The 18,919-nt window shown below is 53.3% G+C and overlaps 1 protein-coding gene across 5 annotated transcripts in view; it reads left to right on the top strand.

Annotated features, from left to right (window-relative positions):
• Positions 1 to 18,919, top strand: part of HIP1 (huntingtin interacting protein 1) — a 137,654-nt gene that overhangs the window by 100,788 nt on the left and 17,947 nt on the right. For 3 of the 5 annotated variants that reach the window (XM_055562258.1, XM_055562257.1, XM_055562259.1), the window contains exons 6-19: positions 2,271 to 2,347; positions 2,797 to 2,858; positions 6,528 to 6,668; positions 8,055 to 8,112; positions 11,005 to 11,080; positions 11,171 to 11,311; positions 12,138 to 12,235; positions 12,801 to 12,873; positions 13,620 to 13,803; positions 14,292 to 14,380; positions 14,760 to 14,876; positions 16,093 to 16,194; positions 16,634 to 16,777; positions 17,203 to 17,338. In XM_055562258.1, the coding sequence (XP_055418233.1) occupies positions 2,271 to 2,347; positions 2,797 to 2,858; positions 6,528 to 6,668; positions 8,055 to 8,112; positions 11,005 to 11,080; positions 11,171 to 11,311; positions 12,138 to 12,235; positions 12,801 to 12,873; positions 13,620 to 13,803; positions 14,292 to 14,380; positions 14,760 to 14,876; positions 16,093 to 16,194; positions 16,634 to 16,777; positions 17,203 to 17,338 (1,498 nt within the window). Of the gene's footprint in view, positions 1 to 2,270; positions 2,348 to 2,796; positions 2,859 to 4,259; positions 4,963 to 5,247; positions 5,433 to 6,527; positions 6,669 to 8,054; positions 8,113 to 11,004; positions 11,081 to 11,170; positions 11,312 to 12,137; positions 12,236 to 12,800; positions 12,874 to 13,619; positions 13,804 to 14,291; positions 14,381 to 14,759; positions 14,877 to 16,092; positions 16,195 to 16,633; positions 16,778 to 17,202; positions 17,339 to 18,919 lie in introns of those variants that run through there. The other 2 variants (XM_055562260.1, XM_055562261.1) reach the window with 2 other exon arrangements.

Below are 18,919 nucleotides of genomic sequence, written 5' to 3'. Positions count from 1 at the left end.
GAACAGGGGCTCAAGCAGGATTTGTTGGGGTGTGCGTGAGAAAGAACCAGAAACTGCTGCTGCTGCTGCTAAGTCGCTTCAGTCATGTCCGACTCTGTGCGACCCCATAGATGGAAGCCCACCAGGCTCCCCCGTCCCTGGGATTCTCCAGGCAAGAACACTGGCGTGGATTGCCATTTCCTTCTCCAAGGCATGAAGGTGAAAAGTGAAAGTGAAGTCGCTCAGTCGTGTCCGAATCTTAGCGACCCCATGGACTGCAGCCTACCAGGCTCCTCCGTCCATGGGATTTTCCAGGCAAGAGTACTGAAGTGGGGTGCCGTTGCCTTCTCCAACCAGAAACTAGATTGGTTCAAATAGCACACAGGGAGGGGCTGATCCTGAGTCAGGAAGGAGGTGGCGACTCCTCTTTGAAGCTGGAGGAAGGGCAGGGCAGGTGGGTACCTTTGAAGCAGGGAAGGGAGTGGGAAGCAGGATGCCGAGTTTTGATATAAGAAAGCGAGCACGTGACGTGGTGAGGTGCCGAGGGTGATGGCGTGGGATCTGGGTACCAGGTGCAGAATCGGGCAGTCATTGATGGAAAGGGGAACCAGTGGGCCAGTAGCAAGGACTGTTGGTTGCTCAGTCGTGTCTGACTCTTTGCCACCCCATGGACTGTAGCCCACCAGGCTTCTCTGTCCTTGGAATTCTTCAGGCAAGACTACTGGGGTGGGTTGCCATTTCTTCCTCCAGGGGATCTTTCTGATGCAGGGATTGAACCCGGGTCTCCTGCATTACAGGCTGATTTTTTACCATCTGAGCCACCAGGGAAGCCTCAGCAAGGGCTGTTAAGGGGCAGTGGAGCTAGAGAGCAGGCTTCCCTGCTGGCTCAGTGGTAAGGAATCCCCCTGCAGTGCAGGAGCCTCAGGAGACATGGGTTTGACCCCTGGGTAGGGAAGATCCCCTGGAGGAGGGGCACGGCAACCCACTCCAGTGTTCTTGCCTGGAGAATCCCATGGGCAGAGGAGCCTGGCGGGCTATAGTCCATAGGGTCGCAAAGACTCATACATGACTGAAGTGACTTTGGCACTCACGCAGAGCTGTAGAGCGCAGTTACATAGTGATGAATTGTGAGTCATTCTCCAGGGAGATGGGTAGCTGGTCTGAGACACAGAGCATGTGACAACGATCCAGACTCACTGGGCTTCACGGCAGTGTGGTGTGAGGACCGGCAGGAAGAAAGATGAGGGCGAGGTGCCATAGATGCCATAATGTCCAGACCCAGTGAGGAAGTGAAAACAGCCAGAAGGGGGCGATAAAGGAACCGGCTTGGGGACTTCCCTTTGGTCCAGTGGTTAATACCCCGCGCTTCCAATGCAGGGAACGTGGGTTCGATCCCTGGTCAGGAAACCACATGCTGCATGGTGCGACCAAAAAATAAAATCGATTAAAAAAGAAAAAAGCAACCGGCCTGAGTCTCTGAGGCAGAGGAGCCGGGGTGGCGGGCCTCAGGACAGGAGGGTGTTACAGCCAGAGACGGAAGTGCCCAAGTGGAGGATTTCTGTCTTCAGAGCCTGAAGAACTCACCCTGGAATTTAGAGCCCCCTTGTGGGCTGGCCACCATCTCTCTGTGCTCCCCTCCACCTGCCGGCTGCCCTGTGTTCCCTCCGCTCCGGGCAGACCACACTGAGAAAGACAGGAGACTATAGATACTCAACAACTGTGCTTCCTGTAATCTTCTCCAACCTTCAAGTTTGTTTTACTAATTCTGTTTTGCTGAAGTTAATGTGAGAATCAGTTTGCCTGGCCCTGAACTCACAATAGAAGCTTCTGGAAGTGGTCAGAGGCCAGCAGGACACCTGGATAGGGTTCAGAATGTATTGGGGATAAGCAGAGGCTACACTGCCTGCCTGGTGTGGGTGTCAGGTTGAGGACCGCCAGCAGTCACGCGCTGGGTGTCCTTGCCCCAGGGAGACGATGTCCATGGTACAGGCTGCGGGAGTGGGGCCCTCCTTGGGGTCCCAGGGATGGGATGGAACCTTCCCTCTAATGACGGGTGGGGGGTGTTCTTTGCTGTGAGCCAGCCGATCACGGGACCTGTGTGTGTGTGTGTGTGTGTGTGTGTGTGTGTGGTTGTGAGCGTGGCCACACTCCCCAGGGAGCATGCAGGCACCCACACCAAGCAGAATCCAGCCTGTTGCTGCCGGAGCTCAGTGGGGCTTGGTGTGCGTGATGTCAGCTGTAGAGCTCGCTCTCAGGGTGCCCTGTTCTGACTTCCTCTGCCTCCCTCCCAGAACCCCAGGTTCCCAGGCAACCTTCACATGAGTGACCGGCAGCTAGAGGAGGCCGGAGAGAGTGATGTCAACAACTTGTAAGTGGCCGACCTCACGCCCTGGACGGAGGGGTACGGGAGCTTGTGTAGGTCTTCTCACTTTCAGTTAGGGTCACAGAGGGCCTGAAGGCAGGGCCGGTGGCCGAGGTGGGGACAGAGCCGCTAAGTGACTTGACCTAGGGGCCGCTTACTGCTGGTGCCTCGCCCAGAACCCTTCCAGGGTGTTTTCCGCTCCAGGCCTCCCTTCTCTGTGCCCCTCTGACCTCCCAACACAGCGTGGAACCTGCCCGCTTTCTCTACCGCTGTCACTGTTGAATTCGCCCTGCTTGATCTTCCAACAGCCTTAATATCCACTTAGGTGGGGGCTGAGACTTAGAGCTGGTATGTGTGCTTGCGCGTGCACACCAGTGCACGCATGCTTTGGCAGCAGCACGGGTACACTGGCCTTTGGGCCGTGGAGTATAAGCTCTCTTTCCTCTTGGGTCCAGTTTCCAGCTGACAGTGGAGATGTTCGACTACCTGGAGTGTGAACTTAACCTCTTCCAAACTGGTGAGTCTCTCCCTCCCGTCTGGCCCAGGCTTTCCTGGCCATCACCTGACCCCCAGACTGGTTCCCTCCTGGGAACAGCCAGCCCAGCCCCACCTCTCCGTACAAGTTGTGCAGCACAGGCCAGGAGGATGGAGCTGCCCCACCGCGTCTGTGCCCTCGGCCCTGGTACAGGGAGAGGTTGAAGCCCAAGGGCATTCTCAGAGTCATGTGACCAGAAGGGCTGCAGTTCCCCACCACATTGGCCTCCCTGCTAAGCCCAGGCCTCCAAGAGTCCAAAGACACTTCCAGCCTCTCTGACAGTCCCTGGACTGTGGCCCCAGCACTGGCTGGTCCTTTGGCCCAGACCTGTCTGCCGCTCAGCTGGGCTGGCCCTCTTTCTGCCCCAGCATTCCATGATACTTGGCTCTGTTTCCATATGCCTTGATCCCTTGGGTTATTAGCAATATATGTTGAGCGCCTCCTCAAAAATCAGGAACTAGGCCCTGCTCACCTCTGTTCTAGCCCTGTGCCTGTCACTGCAAGTGCTCAACAACCAAGTTCAAGAACACTTGCTTTCTAGATGAACATCAGTGAAGAAACAGCAGGTGAACAGAGTTCATAAACTGGTGTCAACATCCATCTGAATGCTCTGGGGTGAATTAGCTAGAGTTTTCTAGAGAGAGCTATCAGAGTCTTTGCACACACTCCTCCATGGTTGAATGCTGGTGGTTTTCTCATCCTGGAGAGAGTGCTGATTTGGAATCAAGAGCCTCCTCTGCACGTCTCCCCACCCCCGTCCATCCTCATTCACCTCTTGGTGGTGGTGGTTTAGTCACTAAGTCATGTAACCCTGTGGACTGTAGCCCCTCAGGCTCTTCTGTCCATGGGGATTGTCCAGGCAAGAATACTGGAGTGGGTTGCCATTGCCTTCTCCAGGGGATCTTCCTGACTCAGATCAAACCCACGTCTCCTGCATTGGTAGGCGGGTTCTTTACCAGCCACCAGGGAAAAGCCCATTCACCTCTTATGAGCCCAGAAACTGAGAGAAATGGGATCGGAAGTCTATCCAGCTTCTAAGTCTTAGTCTGTGCCCTTGTAAGATTTGGATCAGAACCTTCGGAAGAGGGTGCCCCAGGTTTTCAACTGTGGGAAACGTGGGCCAGTTACAAGGATTGTTGATTGGATGCACCTGCAGTGATTCTCACAGTGTGGTCCCTGGACCAGCAGCATCCGCATCACCTGAGAACGTATTGGAAGCACACGTTCTCAAATCCCATCCCAGATCTTCTGAATGAGAATCTCTGGGTGTGGGACCCAGTCATCTGTTTTAACGAGCTCCCCAAGTCTGCACTGTCCAGTATGGTAGCCAATAGCCACCTGTGACTATTTAAATTAATTACGATTAAATAACATTAAAAGGTCAGGGCCTCCGTTGCACTCATCACAGTGCAGGCACTCTGCAGGCACACGTGGCCGGCAGTGGTGGACAGCGCCCTTCCATCACCGCAGAATTCTCCTGGAGTGATCCTTCCAGGGGATGCTGATACATGTTACAGTTTGAGAAGCACTGAGTTAGAAAATACAGTTTCCACCCTGGCTGCTTATTGGAATCACCTGGTGGGGGGGTGCTTTTGACCCCCACTAATGCCCCAGCCTTGCGTGCATGCATGGGTGCTCAGTCGTCTCCGACTCTTTGCGACCCCATGGACTGTAGCCCACCGGGCTCCTCTGTCCATGGGATTTCCCAGGCAAGAATACTAGAGCGGGTTGCCATTTCCTTCTCCAGAGGCATCTTCCCGACCCAGGAATCGAACTCCATCTCCTGCATTGGCAGGCAGATTCTTTATGGCTGAGCCACCCGGGAAGCCTCGCCCCCACCTTAGCCTAGACCAATTAAAACAGAAGCAGGGATGAAGGAGCTGCAGGCAGACATGAGTCGTCTTTGTGTTTCCCTGGGTGATTCTAATCAGTCTCCAAGCCAACCCGAAGAACCACTGCAAGTTGCTATGCCACTTATAGGACATTCTCATTTAATCCTTACAAGACCTCCTTATAAGACCCTAATGAGGAATGTGCCGTTAGAACCATCTGCATCTCACGGAAGAGCGCCTGGAGGCACCGAGAGGTTGAGTAACTTTGCCCTGGGTCACACCACTCTAGATGTTACTGGATGCCAAGGGGCATTCCTGGAAAGCAGCAGACCGGTTGGGAGTAGCCTGGGATTCCCTGCCAGAGTGGAGCCTAGGGAAGCCAGGAGACTTGGGGATGGCCGCCTCACAGTGACAGCTGCTTCTAATTTGTGTCAAGAAGAAAAGCTGCCTTTTAATTAAAACTGTTTGGGATTTTTTTTTTTCTTTTCAGTTGCCAGACTTAAGCCCGTTAACAGGGATTAGTGTGGCTGAGGAAGGTCAAGCACAGTGGCTCCGGGCTTTCCTCTGGGGCTGTCCCACGCACTGAGGGCCTGCGGGGGGATGTCTGGCCACGTGCGGAATCTCCCGAGGCGGCGGGCAGCCACTGCGGGGAGATCAGCCTGGCCAGTGGTGTGCACTGCCGGTCCACGGCCAGGCATCTAGTTGCTTGGTTTAGGGGCAGGGGGTGAGCATGGAGGGGTCCATGGGACCATCTTGCCCTCTGGAGCCTGGGAGTGGAGGGCAGATCACCCACTCCCCCCAGGGACCTCCATCAGCCTTGATCCTGATGGTTCACCCTCTTCCTGGCTCCTTGCCCAGTGTCATCGAAGCCTCTCTGGTTGTCCACCCAAGGTTTCTGCACATCGCCCCGTCTGGTGTTCCAAGAACACTGGGACAAACCACCAGGAACCCTGGGCTGAATTATCTGCTCCTTCATGTTCTGATCAACGTTTGATATTTTCCCCACATGCTTTCTATTGCCACCCCCAGATTGGGTGTTTCTTAGGGTCAAGGTCACCATGAGACCGAGCTCACACCTGAGACAGAGGGCTGGGTGGGGCTGTGTGAACAGCCCCTTCCGATCCTGAAAGTCTGATTCCCCTTAAAACTGAGAGCTTCTCTTGAACAAGAATTCACCTCCCACATTAGATCAGAAATCTGCCAGGTGATGTGTTCTTTCTGCCAGTGGGGGGCAGGGAGCGTAAAGCTCCTCAGACTGGAAGGAGGCATTTGGGGCGCTCCCCCACAAATCCCTTCTTTCCTGGGCTGCCACTGGGCTGTACACAGCATAGAACCAGTTCATTTCACTGGTTTGTGACACAGGGAGCCTGTTGACTGCCGGGGACACAGGCTTCTAGTCTATTCACTGGCCACGGGGGCTCTGGGTTTTAACTCAACATCTCTTAAGCAAAACCACTTCTTGGTTTTGTGACTGCCTTCAAGTTGCTTACCTCCAATTTCCTCTCCTGAACAACAGGGATGCTTTTAGCTATCCCCTAGGAGTGTTGAATGGAGGAGGAAACAGCCACCCACTCCAGTATTCTTGCCTGGGCAATCCCATGGACCCAGGAGCCTGGTGGGCTACACTCCATGGGGTCATGAAGAGTCGGACACGCCTGAGCACAGCACAGAGCAGAGGAGCGCTGAAGGGTTAAACACATTAACACGAGTCCCTGGTTGCACAGAACAAGTCCTCCGGTGCCAGACGCTTGTCCTCTGCCCTCTGAGAAGGTGCCTCTCATTCCCCAGCTCTGCTCACATCTCCCTTCCCTGTCCCTAGTGTTCAACTCCTTGGACATGTCCCGCTCCGTGTCGGTGACCACAGCTGGGCAGTGCCGCCTCGCCCCGCTCATCCAGGTCATCTTGGATTGCAGTCACCTCTATGATTACGCTGTCAAGCTTCTCTTCAAGCTCCACTCCTGTGAGTACTCTGCGCTTGATCTCTGGAAGCTTCTGGCCGCAAGGCCGTCCCTGGAGAGAGGCAGCTCCCCCCGCCCCGGTGCCCTTGGCTTTCTGCTCCTATTCCAGAAGGCCCGAGGAGCTCCCAGCTGTCTTGATAATAAAAGATCGGGGCCGAGCCTTGCTGTGCGCAGGGACGCACCCAGCCTGCCCTAGCGGTGACCCAGGATGGCCCTGCCCTCCCCCTCCAGGCTACCACATTGTTCGTGAACCGATAGTGATACGTTATTATTCACTGAAGTCCGTGCGTTATGCACATTTCCAGTTTATGCCTAATGACCTTTTTCTGTCCCAAGATCCCATCCGGGTCACGGTGTTACATTCAGTCATCAGGTATCCCTAGGCTCCTCTTGGCTCTGACAGTTTCCTTGGACTTGCGTTGTTTTTGATGACCTCGACAGTTGTTTTTATTACTTTTTTCTCTACTTTATTTTTGGGTGCCCTGGGTCTTCGTTGTTCCACAGGGGCTTTCTCGAGTTGTAGCGAGTGGGGGGCTTCTCAGTGGGGTGGCTTCTCTTGTTGCAGAGCACAGGCTCTAGGCTCAAGGGCGCAGTAGTCGTGGCTCACGGACTTAGTTGCTCCACAGCCTACGAAATCGTCCCAGACCAGGGATCGAATCTGTGTCTGTCCCTTGCGTTGGCGTGTGCATTCTTAACCACTGACCACCAGGGAAGTCTTTAAGGAGTCCTGGTCGGATACCTCGTAGGATGCCCCTTTGAATTACTATACTTTATATGTGTACTCCCTGTTTATACCGAATGATAGTATCACATTCAAAAATTACTAAAATTGAAATTTAAGACACTGTAGCTGAACTGCACAGAACTGTACAATCTGGGAGGTGAATGGTCCCCACTCTGCCAGGGAGGAGGCTGGCCCTAAGAGGCTGCTTGTCCAGCATCATCGAGTCAGCAGTTACCAAGCCAGCGCTAGACTGCATCCTGTGGGTCTCAATCCTGTGGTGTTTGGCCCCCCGGCAGGCTCTCTGGGTCTCTCCCAGACTCATGTCTCCAGTATACATGACCCCTGGGAGAGAGCCCCGCTCCAAGGCCTGCCCTGGTCCACCCTGCTGCTGTGCTCAGGGGCATAACTTCCAGCCCTCTGTGCCCAGGGAGCTCACACTCCAGGAGCAGACAGAGGGAGAGTTGGCTGATAAGCGCCCCCAGAGTCCCTGCTGGCCCCAGCTGGGCCCAAGAGGTTACCAGTTCCTGGGCAGCTCTAGGTCAGAAATGCCTTCCCCCGGGCTGACCACTGGCCCCAGGGAGGATGGTCCCCTCCCCTCCCCAGAGGGAGGTCCCCTGCCCTCTGCCCCTCTTCTTCCCTCTCACTCTTTTCCAATTCCTTCCAGGTCTCCCAGCCGACACCCTGCAAGGCCACCGGGACCGCTTCCTGGAGCAGTTCACAAAGTAAGCGGCTTGAGTGACAGAAAAGCAGCGAATCTAAAAATGCTGTAAACGCAACCCATCCTTGCAGGAGCACTTGCTTTGATTTTTTTTAATATTTTATTTTTGGCCGCACCATGCGGCAGCCACGTGGGATTTAGTTTCCCAACCAGGGATCGAACCTGCACCCCCTGCCTTAGAAACGTGGAGTCTTAACCGCTAGACCACCAGGGAAGTTCCAGGAGCACTTGCTTTTAAATTATCGAGGGACAAGGGTACCTGCTTTATTGCTTTAAAGGCGAAGGAAAAGAAGGTGTGGGCAAAACTGCCAATGACTGGGGAAGCCATCAGTTCTCTAATAAATCTCATAGAGGAGGGTGATTCCATTTATTCATTCATTGCCTCCCTTATGCCCAGGACTTCATCCTCTTCTCCTTTTCTTTACCTAAATTCTCCTGATCTCATGCCATGTACATGCTGACAGCTCCAGGAGATGTATCTCCAACCAGACCTCACCTCTGAATCCCAGGCTCACATCCCCAGTGGTCTGTTTGACATCTCTACACCAAATTGGGGCTTCCCTAATAGCTCAATTGGTAAAGAATCTGCCTGCAATGCTGGAGACCTTGGTTCTATTCCTAGGTCGGGAAGATCTGCTGGAGAAGGGAAAGGCTACCCACTCCGGTATCCTGGCCTGGAGAATTCCATGGACTGTATAGTCCATGGGGTCCCAAAGAGTTGGACACAACTGAGTGACTTTCACTTTTCACACCAAATTTACATCTCAAACTGAACTCTAGGCTTTCTTCCCAAAACGTTTTCTTCCCGATCTCTTTTATCTCAGTAAATACTGCCCACCATCCGCTTAGGAGAGAGATCTGAAACTCACCATTCTCCTCATTCCCCATGTTTAATCCATTAGCGAGTTCAGATGATACTTGGTTTATCTACAAACAGATCTTGGCTCTTGTTCTGCCTCTCACCTCGTCTGCTTCTTTTGCTGTCTACCAGGACCCTCCAGCATGGACACAGTACTCTGCTCCTGTCCCCTGCAATCCCATCCCCACCCAGCAGTTAGAATGACCTTGTAAAAACGTAACCCCCTTGCTCCCAACCTTTCAGTGGCTTCTGATAACGATGAAAACCAAATCCAAGCCCCTCTGCGTGGTCTGCAAGGTCCTTGCACGGTCTGGCCTCTGCCCGTCCTTGCTGACCCCTTGTCCAGCGCTCATAGTGTTTCAGGCACACCTTGTGGGGTCCTCTTCCAGTTCCTGAAACGTACCCACAGCTCAGAGGCTTAGCACTTGCTATTCCCCCTCCTCATGATGCTCTTCTTCCAGCCTGGCCAACTCCATCCAGGTCATCTTCAGTCACCTCTGCGCAAAGGAAGTCTCTAGCCACCTTATTTAAGTGGGGTCTTTCCCCCCAATCTCCTGTTCCACCCCACCTCCCCACCCACCCACCCTTGTATTCTCCATTATAGCAGCTTTCTAGTTCTAAGAATGACCTTATTTTTGTTTGACTGTCTTGCCTGTAATTGTATCTCTAGCACCTGAATTCATAATAGTTCCTTAAGACTGTAGTGTTCAGTCAGTGTTTGAATCAATTCAGGAACTAATCAGCCTGCTATCTAGTCTAGAAGAGGAAGAGCTTGTCTGATGGGGGCAAATGATTCTGCTGCGTTTGGGGAAGAAAATTGGTGATGAGATGACAAGTCCAGTTCATCTTTCAATTGAGCTTGCCCAAGAAGAGGGGCCGGAATGGAGGAGAGACAGGGGAAGGAGGGAGCCAGGAAGGACACTAGCGTGATTGTTTTCCTTGTTAATTTCTTCATCCTTAACTGCAGGAAAAGCATCTCCCCCAGAACCCAAGCCCAGGCTTCTCTTGCTGGTTGCTGAGTAGCAATCAGAGGGCAAGTTCAGAGTTGTGCGAACCACCCGGTTCCTTATTCTGTTTGAAAAGCCTTGTATGTTTATGCTATAAAAAATGACTTATTAAATCCTAGGAGACAGGCCCTGGGGCTGACTTCCTGGAATGTTAAATTCCAGTAGCTTAGGAAAGCAAGAGCCTGTTACTGTTGGCTCCAGCCCAGAAAGCGGGGGACGTGTGGTCAGGTGATTCAGTTTCCCTTCATTCTTCAAGCTAATGAATGCATCACCTTCTCTCTCGCAGACACAGCGGTTGAGGCCTCGGTGTCCCCAAATTTGGGGAAAGCAGCAGTGAGGTCACAGGGGCAGTCCTAGCCTTGGGGTCTGATGGGCTGTCCTGAGACCCCAGGGGTTTTGTTTTTTGGGCTGAGCAGGAGAAAATTCGGTGCTGCAGAGCGAGGGCTGATATCACTAACCCCCTTTCATCTCAGAAAGAATGTCTGATGCTCCTGGCCTTCGATACTTTGATATAAGATGGAGACTTGAGGATGAGAAAAAATTGGAGTTTCTTCATTCCCATATCTATCCAAGATTATTTGTTGTTGTTTGAGTCACTAAGTCGTGTCTGACTCTTGCGACCCCATGGACTGTAGCCTGCCAGTCTGCTCTGTCCATGGGATTCTTCCAGGAAAGAATACTGGAGTGGGTTGTCATTTCCTTCTCCGGGGAATCTTCCAGATCCAGGGATTGAACCTACATCTCGTACATTGGCAAGTGGATTCTTTACCCCTGAGTCACCTGGGAAGGCTCCACATGGAGTCGCAAAGAGGCGGCCACGACTTACAACTAAGCAACACCAACATTGCTCACCCCCAGATCAGTGAGGGCTGGCAATACATAATGTCTCCGGCAGCGTCATAATTGCACCATGGAGGCCGTCTCCTTGGCAGCCTGTGCCCGGAGCTGGGCAGGCAGTAGGAAAGTGGGGTGTCCCCTCCTCGGGGCTAGTGAAGGCCCCAGCAGCCCTCCAACCTCTCTCCACCTCTAGGTTGAAAGATTTCTTCTACCGCTCCAGCAACCTGCAGTACTTCAAGCGGCTCATTCAGATCCCTCAACTGCCAGAGGTAAGCGTGCCAGGAACTGCCGAGCCCAGGGGGCCTGTCCTCCAGGCTGGCAGGCGGGCAGGGTTCGAGAAATGCGTCTTCCCTCTTCAGAACCCACCCAATTTCCTACGAGCCTCCGCCCTCTCAGAACACGTCAGCCCCGTGGTGGTGATCCCAGCCGAGGCGTCATCCCCTGACAGCGAGCCGGTCTTAGAGAAGGATGACCTCATGGGGATGGATGCCTCCCAGCAGGTGAGGACCTCGTAGGAGGAAGCTCACTCAGCCCTTCCCAGTGCCCCCGGGTGCAGGGAGGCTGGCATGAGGACCGTGGCCAGGCTCGGCCACCTTCTTATTTATTTATTCATTTATTTGACTGCACTGGCTCTTTCTATTTTTTTTTTTTACATTTTGTTTATATATGGCTGTGCTGGGTCTTCGTTGCTGTGCAAGCTTTTCTCTCGTTTCAAAGAGTGGGGGCTACTCTTCGTTGCGGTGCGGGGGCTTCTCTTGGTGCAGAGCACCGGCTCTAGGGCACACGGGCCCAGTAATTGCCATTCTTGAGCTCTGGAACACAGGCCCAGTAGTTGCAGCACACGGGCTTAGTTGCTCCGAGGCATGTGGTATCGAACCTGTGTCCTGCTTTGGCAGGCAGATTCCGGACCTGGGCTCGAACCTGTGTCTCCTGCGTTGGCAGGCAGATTCTTGACCACTGAGCCACCAGGGAAGCCCCTGCAGCAGGTCTTTGCTGTGTCACGAGATCTTTTCAGTTTGGCATTGGGGGTCTTTGGTTGAGGCATGTGGAATCTGGCTCCCTGACCAGGGATCAAACCTGGGCCCCCTTGCACTGGGGCCCCCTTCACTGGGAGCAGAGTCTTAGCTACTGGACCACCAGAGAAGTTGAGCCACATTCTAACTCAACCGCCGACCTAGACAGATCACGCTGCCCTGCCGTTCCTAGGAGGCGCTGTACTTGGATTTGAACCAGATTAAGAAAGCATCTGTTCCCATGTGTGGCTGTTGAGACCCACACGGACCCCTCTGGGTCTCTAACTTTGTCCGCACTCCTTTCTGGTCGCAGAATTCATTCGACAGCAAGTTCGATGACATCTTTGGCAGCTCCTCCAGCAGCGATCCCTTCAATTTCAACAGTCAGAATGGCGTGAACAAGGATGAGAAGTGAGTCCAGGCTGTGGGGTTAAAGCAGATGGTGTGGGTGCTGTGTTAAGCCAAGAGCTTACTCGCCACACCAACTGAAGAGGAATTCTTGGGCTTCATAGATAAACGTTTTGACCTTCGAGTTGTTTAGTCACTAAGTTGTGTCCGACTCTTTTGTGACCCCATGAACTGTAGCCTGCCAGGCTCCTCTGTCCATAGGATTCTCCAGATAAGAATACTGGAGTGGGTAGCTATTCCTTTCTCCAGGGAATCTTCCCAACCCAGGGATTGAACCCATTGGCAGGCCGATTCTTTACTGCTGAGCCACTTGGGAAGTCCTAACCTTTGAATACTGACTCCTTTCAAATCCTAGAGGAGTAGCCAATGAGGCTGGGATACCTGTGGGCCTGTGGGTGGTAGATTAGTATCTGGAGACACTGCGGGTCTTAGAGTTTAACTTACAGGATTTCAAAGAATTGTTTCCAAATGAACATCGGCTTTTAACCTCCTCCCCGGGTCTCCCAGCTCGCATTTCAAAGGAAAGAGAAGCACAGTGGAAGCAAACTTGCTCTCCTTCTCTTCCTAGGGATCAGTTAATTGATCAGCTGTTTGGAGAGACCAGAGAACTGAAAGCACAGCTGGAAAACATGAAGACTGAGGTATGAGTTGGGCTCGGATCCACCTCTGGGCTTCACCGGCACATGATAGCTTTCAATATTAAATTCTCTTCACAGCTACTCTTGTTGAGCCACATCTTAATGGAGGGTTAATTAGTAGAAATGCCAAAGCCAGAGCACCAGGTGGTCGTGTATTTCCAGTGCACTTACCCTTGCGAGCAGCATTGAAGCCACACTCCAGGGGCCCTGTGATACTTGGAGAGAATCATGACCACCAGCTGGCCGTGGTGATACCTGTTCTTGTCACGTGGTGATGAGAAGGTTTGGCTTGTAGCTTTGCCGGCTATTTGCAATATCTACTGCTGACTCATGGCTGATCAGATCCTTTACCTGGGACCAGCAAGCATTCCAGAGAAGGCAATGGCAACCCACCCCAGTACTCTTGCCTGGAGAATCCCAGGGACAGCGGAGCCTGGTGGGCTGCCTTCTATGGGGTCTCACAGAGTCAGACACGACTGAAGCGACTTAGCAGCAGCAGCAAGCATTCTCCCCTTCCTCATTCTAGCTGGTCTGTCATTGCCCCCAGGCTCCTCTCACAGAACCGGAACTCCCCTGCCCTCACCCCCTGTTGGTGGGTGGCTGGCTTGTAGTGACCTCTCTTTGCGAGGCCTTGGGAGTGAGCTTGTTGGGAAGCACCAGGTGTTTATTTGGTTGGCACTAGAGACGTGGTAGGTGGGACCCTTTCGTCCCACCCCGCGCTCTCACTCATCCCCGGGCCCTCCCCACAGAGCCAGCGGGCCGTGCTGCAGCTCAAGGGCCGCACCAGCGAGCTGGAGGCCGAGTTGGCCGAGCAGCAGCACCTTCGGCAGCAGGCGGCCGACGAGAGCGAGTTCCTCCGGGCAGAGCTGGACGAGCTCAAGAAGAAGCGCGAGGACACAGAGAAGGCTCAGCGGAGCCTGACGGAGATCGAGAGTGAGGAGCTGTCGCTGGGGTGGGCGTGAGGGTGGGGCCGGGGAGGGCGGCGCCCCGCCAGCCCTGGAATGCAGGCTGAGGCTGGGCACCAGGGTCCCTGCCTGGCGTCTGTCCAGAGGGGCTGTCGTGAACATCAGCATCAGCGGTTAGGAGGGTGGGTTGGAGTTCCCCGTGAGGCCCTGCTGGGAACACAGAGATGGGGAGACAAAAGAAAAACAGCTTAGGAAACATCAGCCAGTAACACTGATTTTAAAATGCCAAATTTGGAATGCTCAAGGGGCATGAATCAGTGGAGGGATTTGAATCAGGTGATTCTTTGTTAAAGCAGACATGCCAGAAGACTTTAATTTTAAGTAAGACTTTTATGGAAGAAGGAGGTATAGATGCTTGTGGAAAAGCAAGATAGTCTTCTAGGGACTCTGGCTTATCAGAAGAGCAGAGGGTGCCCCGCCAGTGCAGACCCCTCACCTTGGTCCTTGACAATTCAGGGAAAGCCCAAGCCAACGAGCAGCGCTACAGCAAGCTGAAGGAGAAGTACAATGAGCTGGTGCAGAACCATGCCGCCCTGCTGCGGAAGGTAGGAGCCTCACCACCACCATCACCAGCACCCTGTCCCCCGTGCACAGGGCCCCCTGCCCAGGGGAGATGTCGACCCAGGCTGGATGGCTTCTCCAGGGCCAGTGTCCCCACCATTTCTTGGAAACCAGAGCTCCCTGGCTGTCATAGCTCAAGCTCCCCCTTAGGTACCAGCCCTACTTGTGATAGTCCCCATCTTGATCATTTTTGCAATACTTGAGAGTCGAGCATCTGAAGGCAACAGCTTCCTCTGGGTGGGGAAGCAATGTCTGTGTTCATCTTTAGGGCACTTGCAGTCTGAGTGCCGTCCTTGGTTCTACAAGGGTAATGGCCTGTAAGCGGGAGGTAAGCCAATTTGAGACACCGTTCTTCTCTTGCAGAATGCGGAGGTGACCAAACAGGTGTCGGTGGCCAGACAAGCCCAGGTGGATTTGGAACGGGAGAAAAAAGAGCTGGAGGATTCTTTTCAGCGCGTCAGTGACCAGGCCCAGCGGAAGGTGAGTGGAAGGAGAAGTAGGTGGGAGTCGAGGAGGGGTGCCGTCCATCGAGATGGAGGGGGCTTTGAGCACTGCACAGAATCTGTGGGGAGGGTAGCAAGGGGCCCTAGGGCACAGGACATGGTTACTCATGTGTACGCTGTTAGGGGCATGACGTGATGAAAGGTCTGAAGTTGAGTGGGGCTCATCAGCTAAGATGAATCTCAAGGAGGTTTTGAAGTGGAAGCAGGTGGATGTCAGAGAGAGGATCGGCATTTACAAAGACCCACAGCCAGGAGTTGTCTGCAGTCATGCCTTGGGGTAGAGTTGGCATTAGGCGGCAGGTTCCGTTGGCATAAGAGATGGCAGGTGGATAAAAGAGTGCCTTCCACTTAGGAGCAGGGGCTTTCACACTTCTCTGTGTCCCAAAGTAAAAACAGCATCTAATGGAGGACTTCCCTGGCAGTCCAGTGGTTAAGACTCTGTGCTTCCAGTGCAGGGGGTATGTGTTCCATCCCTGGGCGGGGTGCTACGATCCCACGTGCCACATGGTATGACCAAAAAGTTTAAAAAAAAAAAAAATCTAATGAAAATCAAAGTTTCACAGAGCGATACTTTACCTTATTATGTGGGTTATTTTTTGGCTCTGTTTATTGCATTAAAAAAAAAATGTTCGCTATGAATTCTTACTCATGGGTCACAACCTGCTCTTTGAAAAAAATACCACTTAGAAATCAAAGAAGGGGGATTGCTTCAAGATGGTGAGATAGGGTGAGTCAGCAGAATACCTACCAGGTGTTGGGATGCCTGAATTAAAAATCTGGTTCTGCTTTGATTAGTGTTATTTGTGGGCTCAAACATGACATTTGAGTGTGGTGCTCAGTTGCTCAAGCATGTCTGATTCTTTGGGACCCCATGCCTAAAGCTCCCCTTGACGTTTCCTGTAACTGGAAGAAAAATTATTGGTTCATTCTGACCTCTCTTGCTTCTATATAAAAATTATACAGGGACTTCCCTGGCAGTCCAGTGGTTAAGACTTCTTCAGGGGGCATGGGTTTGATCCCTGGTCAGGGAACTAAGATCCCGCATACAATATGGCATGGCCAAAATTAAAAAAATAGTTAAAAAAAAAAAGATTAAACAAATCTACATTTATAGCTTGGGAATTTTTTTACACGTATTTATCCCTCGAAGCCACCACCTAGATCATAATACTCCTGTTTTTCTTCTCATTCAGACTCAAGAACAGACAGAAGTACTAGAGAATTTGAAGCAAGAACTTGCCACCAGCAAACAGGAACTCCAGATTGTCCAAGGCAGCCTGGAAAATTCTGCCCAGGTGAGTGTTGCCTGTCTTTCCCTTCCTCATTCTCTTCCCCTTGGGCTTCAGGGTTGCTGTCAGCTAGGGCTTCCCAGGTGGTGTTGAGGAAAAGATACAGGAGATGCAAAAAAGATAGGTTCGATCCCCGGTTGGTAAGATCCCCTGGAAGAGGGCATGATGACCTACTCCAGTATTCTTGCCTGGAGAATCCCATGGATAGAGGAGCCTGGTGGGCTACAGTCCGTGGGGTCCCAGAGAGTCAGACATGACTGAAGCAACTTAGCACAGCATCCGTCCCCACCGGCACGTGGTCCACTTGGTCCCATCCAGGATCAGTCTGCACTCGGGGATGCAGGTGGCAGATTCCTGGTGGCCTGGGGGTGGGTTTGGATCTCTGGGAAGGGGACAGTTTCATTCTCCCAGCAACTCCCTCCGGGCCACTCCATCCCCATCGCAGTCGGAGGCAAAGTGGACCGCCCAGATCACAGACCTGGAGAAGGACCGGGACAGCCTGATGAGCGCCATGGCTTGTCGGGAGGAGGAGCTGTCTGCTCTTCGGGAGCAGCTGGAGTACACACAGCTCAAACTGTCCAGCGCACAGGCGAGTACCGGGCGCTCCTGGGGCAGACCAAGTCCAGTCTCACACCCATGGGCGCTGGATTGTGGGTATTGGTGGAGGCAGGGGGGCTGTGAAAGGGAGTTTGGGGCCTTTGGCCAGATTGTGAGGGTGAATACTCAGCGAGCATAACTTCTGATGCCTCGCTCGGAGCAGATAAGAAGGGACCTGGCCCTCTCTCCCAAGGACCACCATGGTCCAGAGCCATAGCCTCCTGTGCTTGGTGGCACATGCCCGCGGACAAGGTTAAAGGCTTTTTCTCTGTCGAACCACGTGGCTTGGGCCTCATGAGCAGCAGCTTGAGCTAAGGTGCCAGGAATCCCAGCTGTGTCACCAGTGGATACTGGGTGGAGGAGGCTCATTAGGGAGGTCTGTGGCCAACCCTCACCTCCCGGGACCACCATCTCTAGGAATCTATATGCCGGCTCGAGAAGGACCAACACAAGATGCTTCTGGCTGAGGCGAGGAGGGCTGCAGAGCAGGTGGTGCAAGAGGCCCTGAGGCTGTTTGAGGAGCCCACTCTCTCGAGCTGCGCTGGATCTGCAGGTGCCCCTCCCCTCGCCTGGCTTCTGGGTGTCATCCCCCCCTGCCCCTCCGCACCGATCCTCGTGTTGGCGTTGAACTCCGTGTGACTCTGACTCAGGATCCCAGCACAGCTGTGTGTTAGGATCGCCTGGGGATGCCTAGGCCCCACCCCCTAGGATCTGTAAAATGGGCAGTGCCTATGTCCTGGGCAGTAGGACTTTCCACACCCCCAGCCACCTCCCACAAGGTGGGACACCTACAGTCGTGGATCACACTTGTGAAATGCCTTCTGGGTGCTGTGGCCTGAAACACTTCTAAATGCCAGGAAGGGGAGGGACAGGCAGCCCTGTGTGCCTCTAAGGAGAACAGTGTGGTCTCAATCCAGATACGGCTGCTGTGAGCTTCAGATCTAGATGGGGAGGCATCTTCCTTAAGCATGGAGGGGCAGAAGCGATACCCTCCCCCTGCACACCCCCAAGAGTCAGCAAGGGCATAAGCCAGGGCCCACTGCTCCAGCCGCCAGAGTCCTCAGGGCATGCGTTGGAGTCCGAGGGGGCCCCCATTGCAAGAGGATGGGGTACACATTAGACAGAAGAGCATCCGGGCCCTGGGGGATCTGGGACGGCGTGGATAGCCATGAAGAGATTCCAGCTTGTTTTGAAGCAGAGGGAGCTTGTTGGCAAAGTCCTGAGAGGTCCCGTTGAGGACAAGGCAGAAGGGAGGGAACAGATGATTTTTAGTTGAAGTATTTCAGGAAGGACTAGGATATCTTGTTCAGCGGGGAACCCATCTGTAAGGAAACCCCACAGTTACAAAGGAAGGAACACACGTGGGTACCTTGTTGACTGCAGAAATGCTAGGAGAGCAGGCAGCTGCGGGGGGGGGTGGGTTCCTCAGGAGATGGTGTGAGCTGGGTTTTGAAAGAAGAAGAGAAACGTGAAGCCATGGAGAGGAAGAAAAGTGGGGAATAATAACCCATAAAAACAGCCGACGTTGCGGCATGCGGGATCTTTAGTTGTGGCGTGTAAATTCTTAGTTGCAGCAACTAAAGATCCCTCAGGCTGCAATGAAGATCAGAGATCCCACGCGGCGCAACCAAATTAAAAACAAACAGCAGGAAGAGCTGACGTTTACTGCGTGCTCGCTATGCTCTGTGAAGGCAGCATTCTCAGTGCTTTACGCGCCTCGGTCCAGCGATCCTCACCGTGATGCTGGGGCATGGTACCGTTATCCCTCCTTTGTCGGGTGATGAAGCAGGCGCACGTGACCTGAGAACACAGCCAGGAGTGCTAGAACCAGGGGCTGCAACACCTGTGCAGGGAGACTGCACTTTACCTCTTACGCGATGCAGTCTCTGGATCAGAGCACAAAGGCGCAGCAATGGGAATTGCGGCATTGTGGGCAGAGCATGAATGTAGATTAGCCCCACGGAGCCAGGGCTCTGAGCTCGAGAGGAATGAGAATCCAAGAGCCTTTTTTTGTTGTTTAATTGAAGTATAGTTGATTAACAATGTTGAGTGTGGGCTTCCCAGGTGGCACTAGTGGTAAGGAACCCATCTGCCACTGCAGGGACCGCTAAGAAACACAGGTTTGATCCGTGGG

The sequence above is a fragment of the Bubalus kerabau genome, chromosome 23 (assembly GCF_029407905.1).
Source record: "Bubalus kerabau isolate K-KA32 ecotype Philippines breed swamp buffalo chromosome 23, PCC_UOA_SB_1v2, whole genome shotgun sequence".
NCBI classification, from domain to species: Eukaryota; Metazoa; Chordata; class Mammalia; order Artiodactyla; family Bovidae; genus Bubalus; species Bubalus kerabau.
Note: the sequence above shows the minus strand (reverse complement) of the source record. Positions and strands in the feature narration are given on the sequence as shown.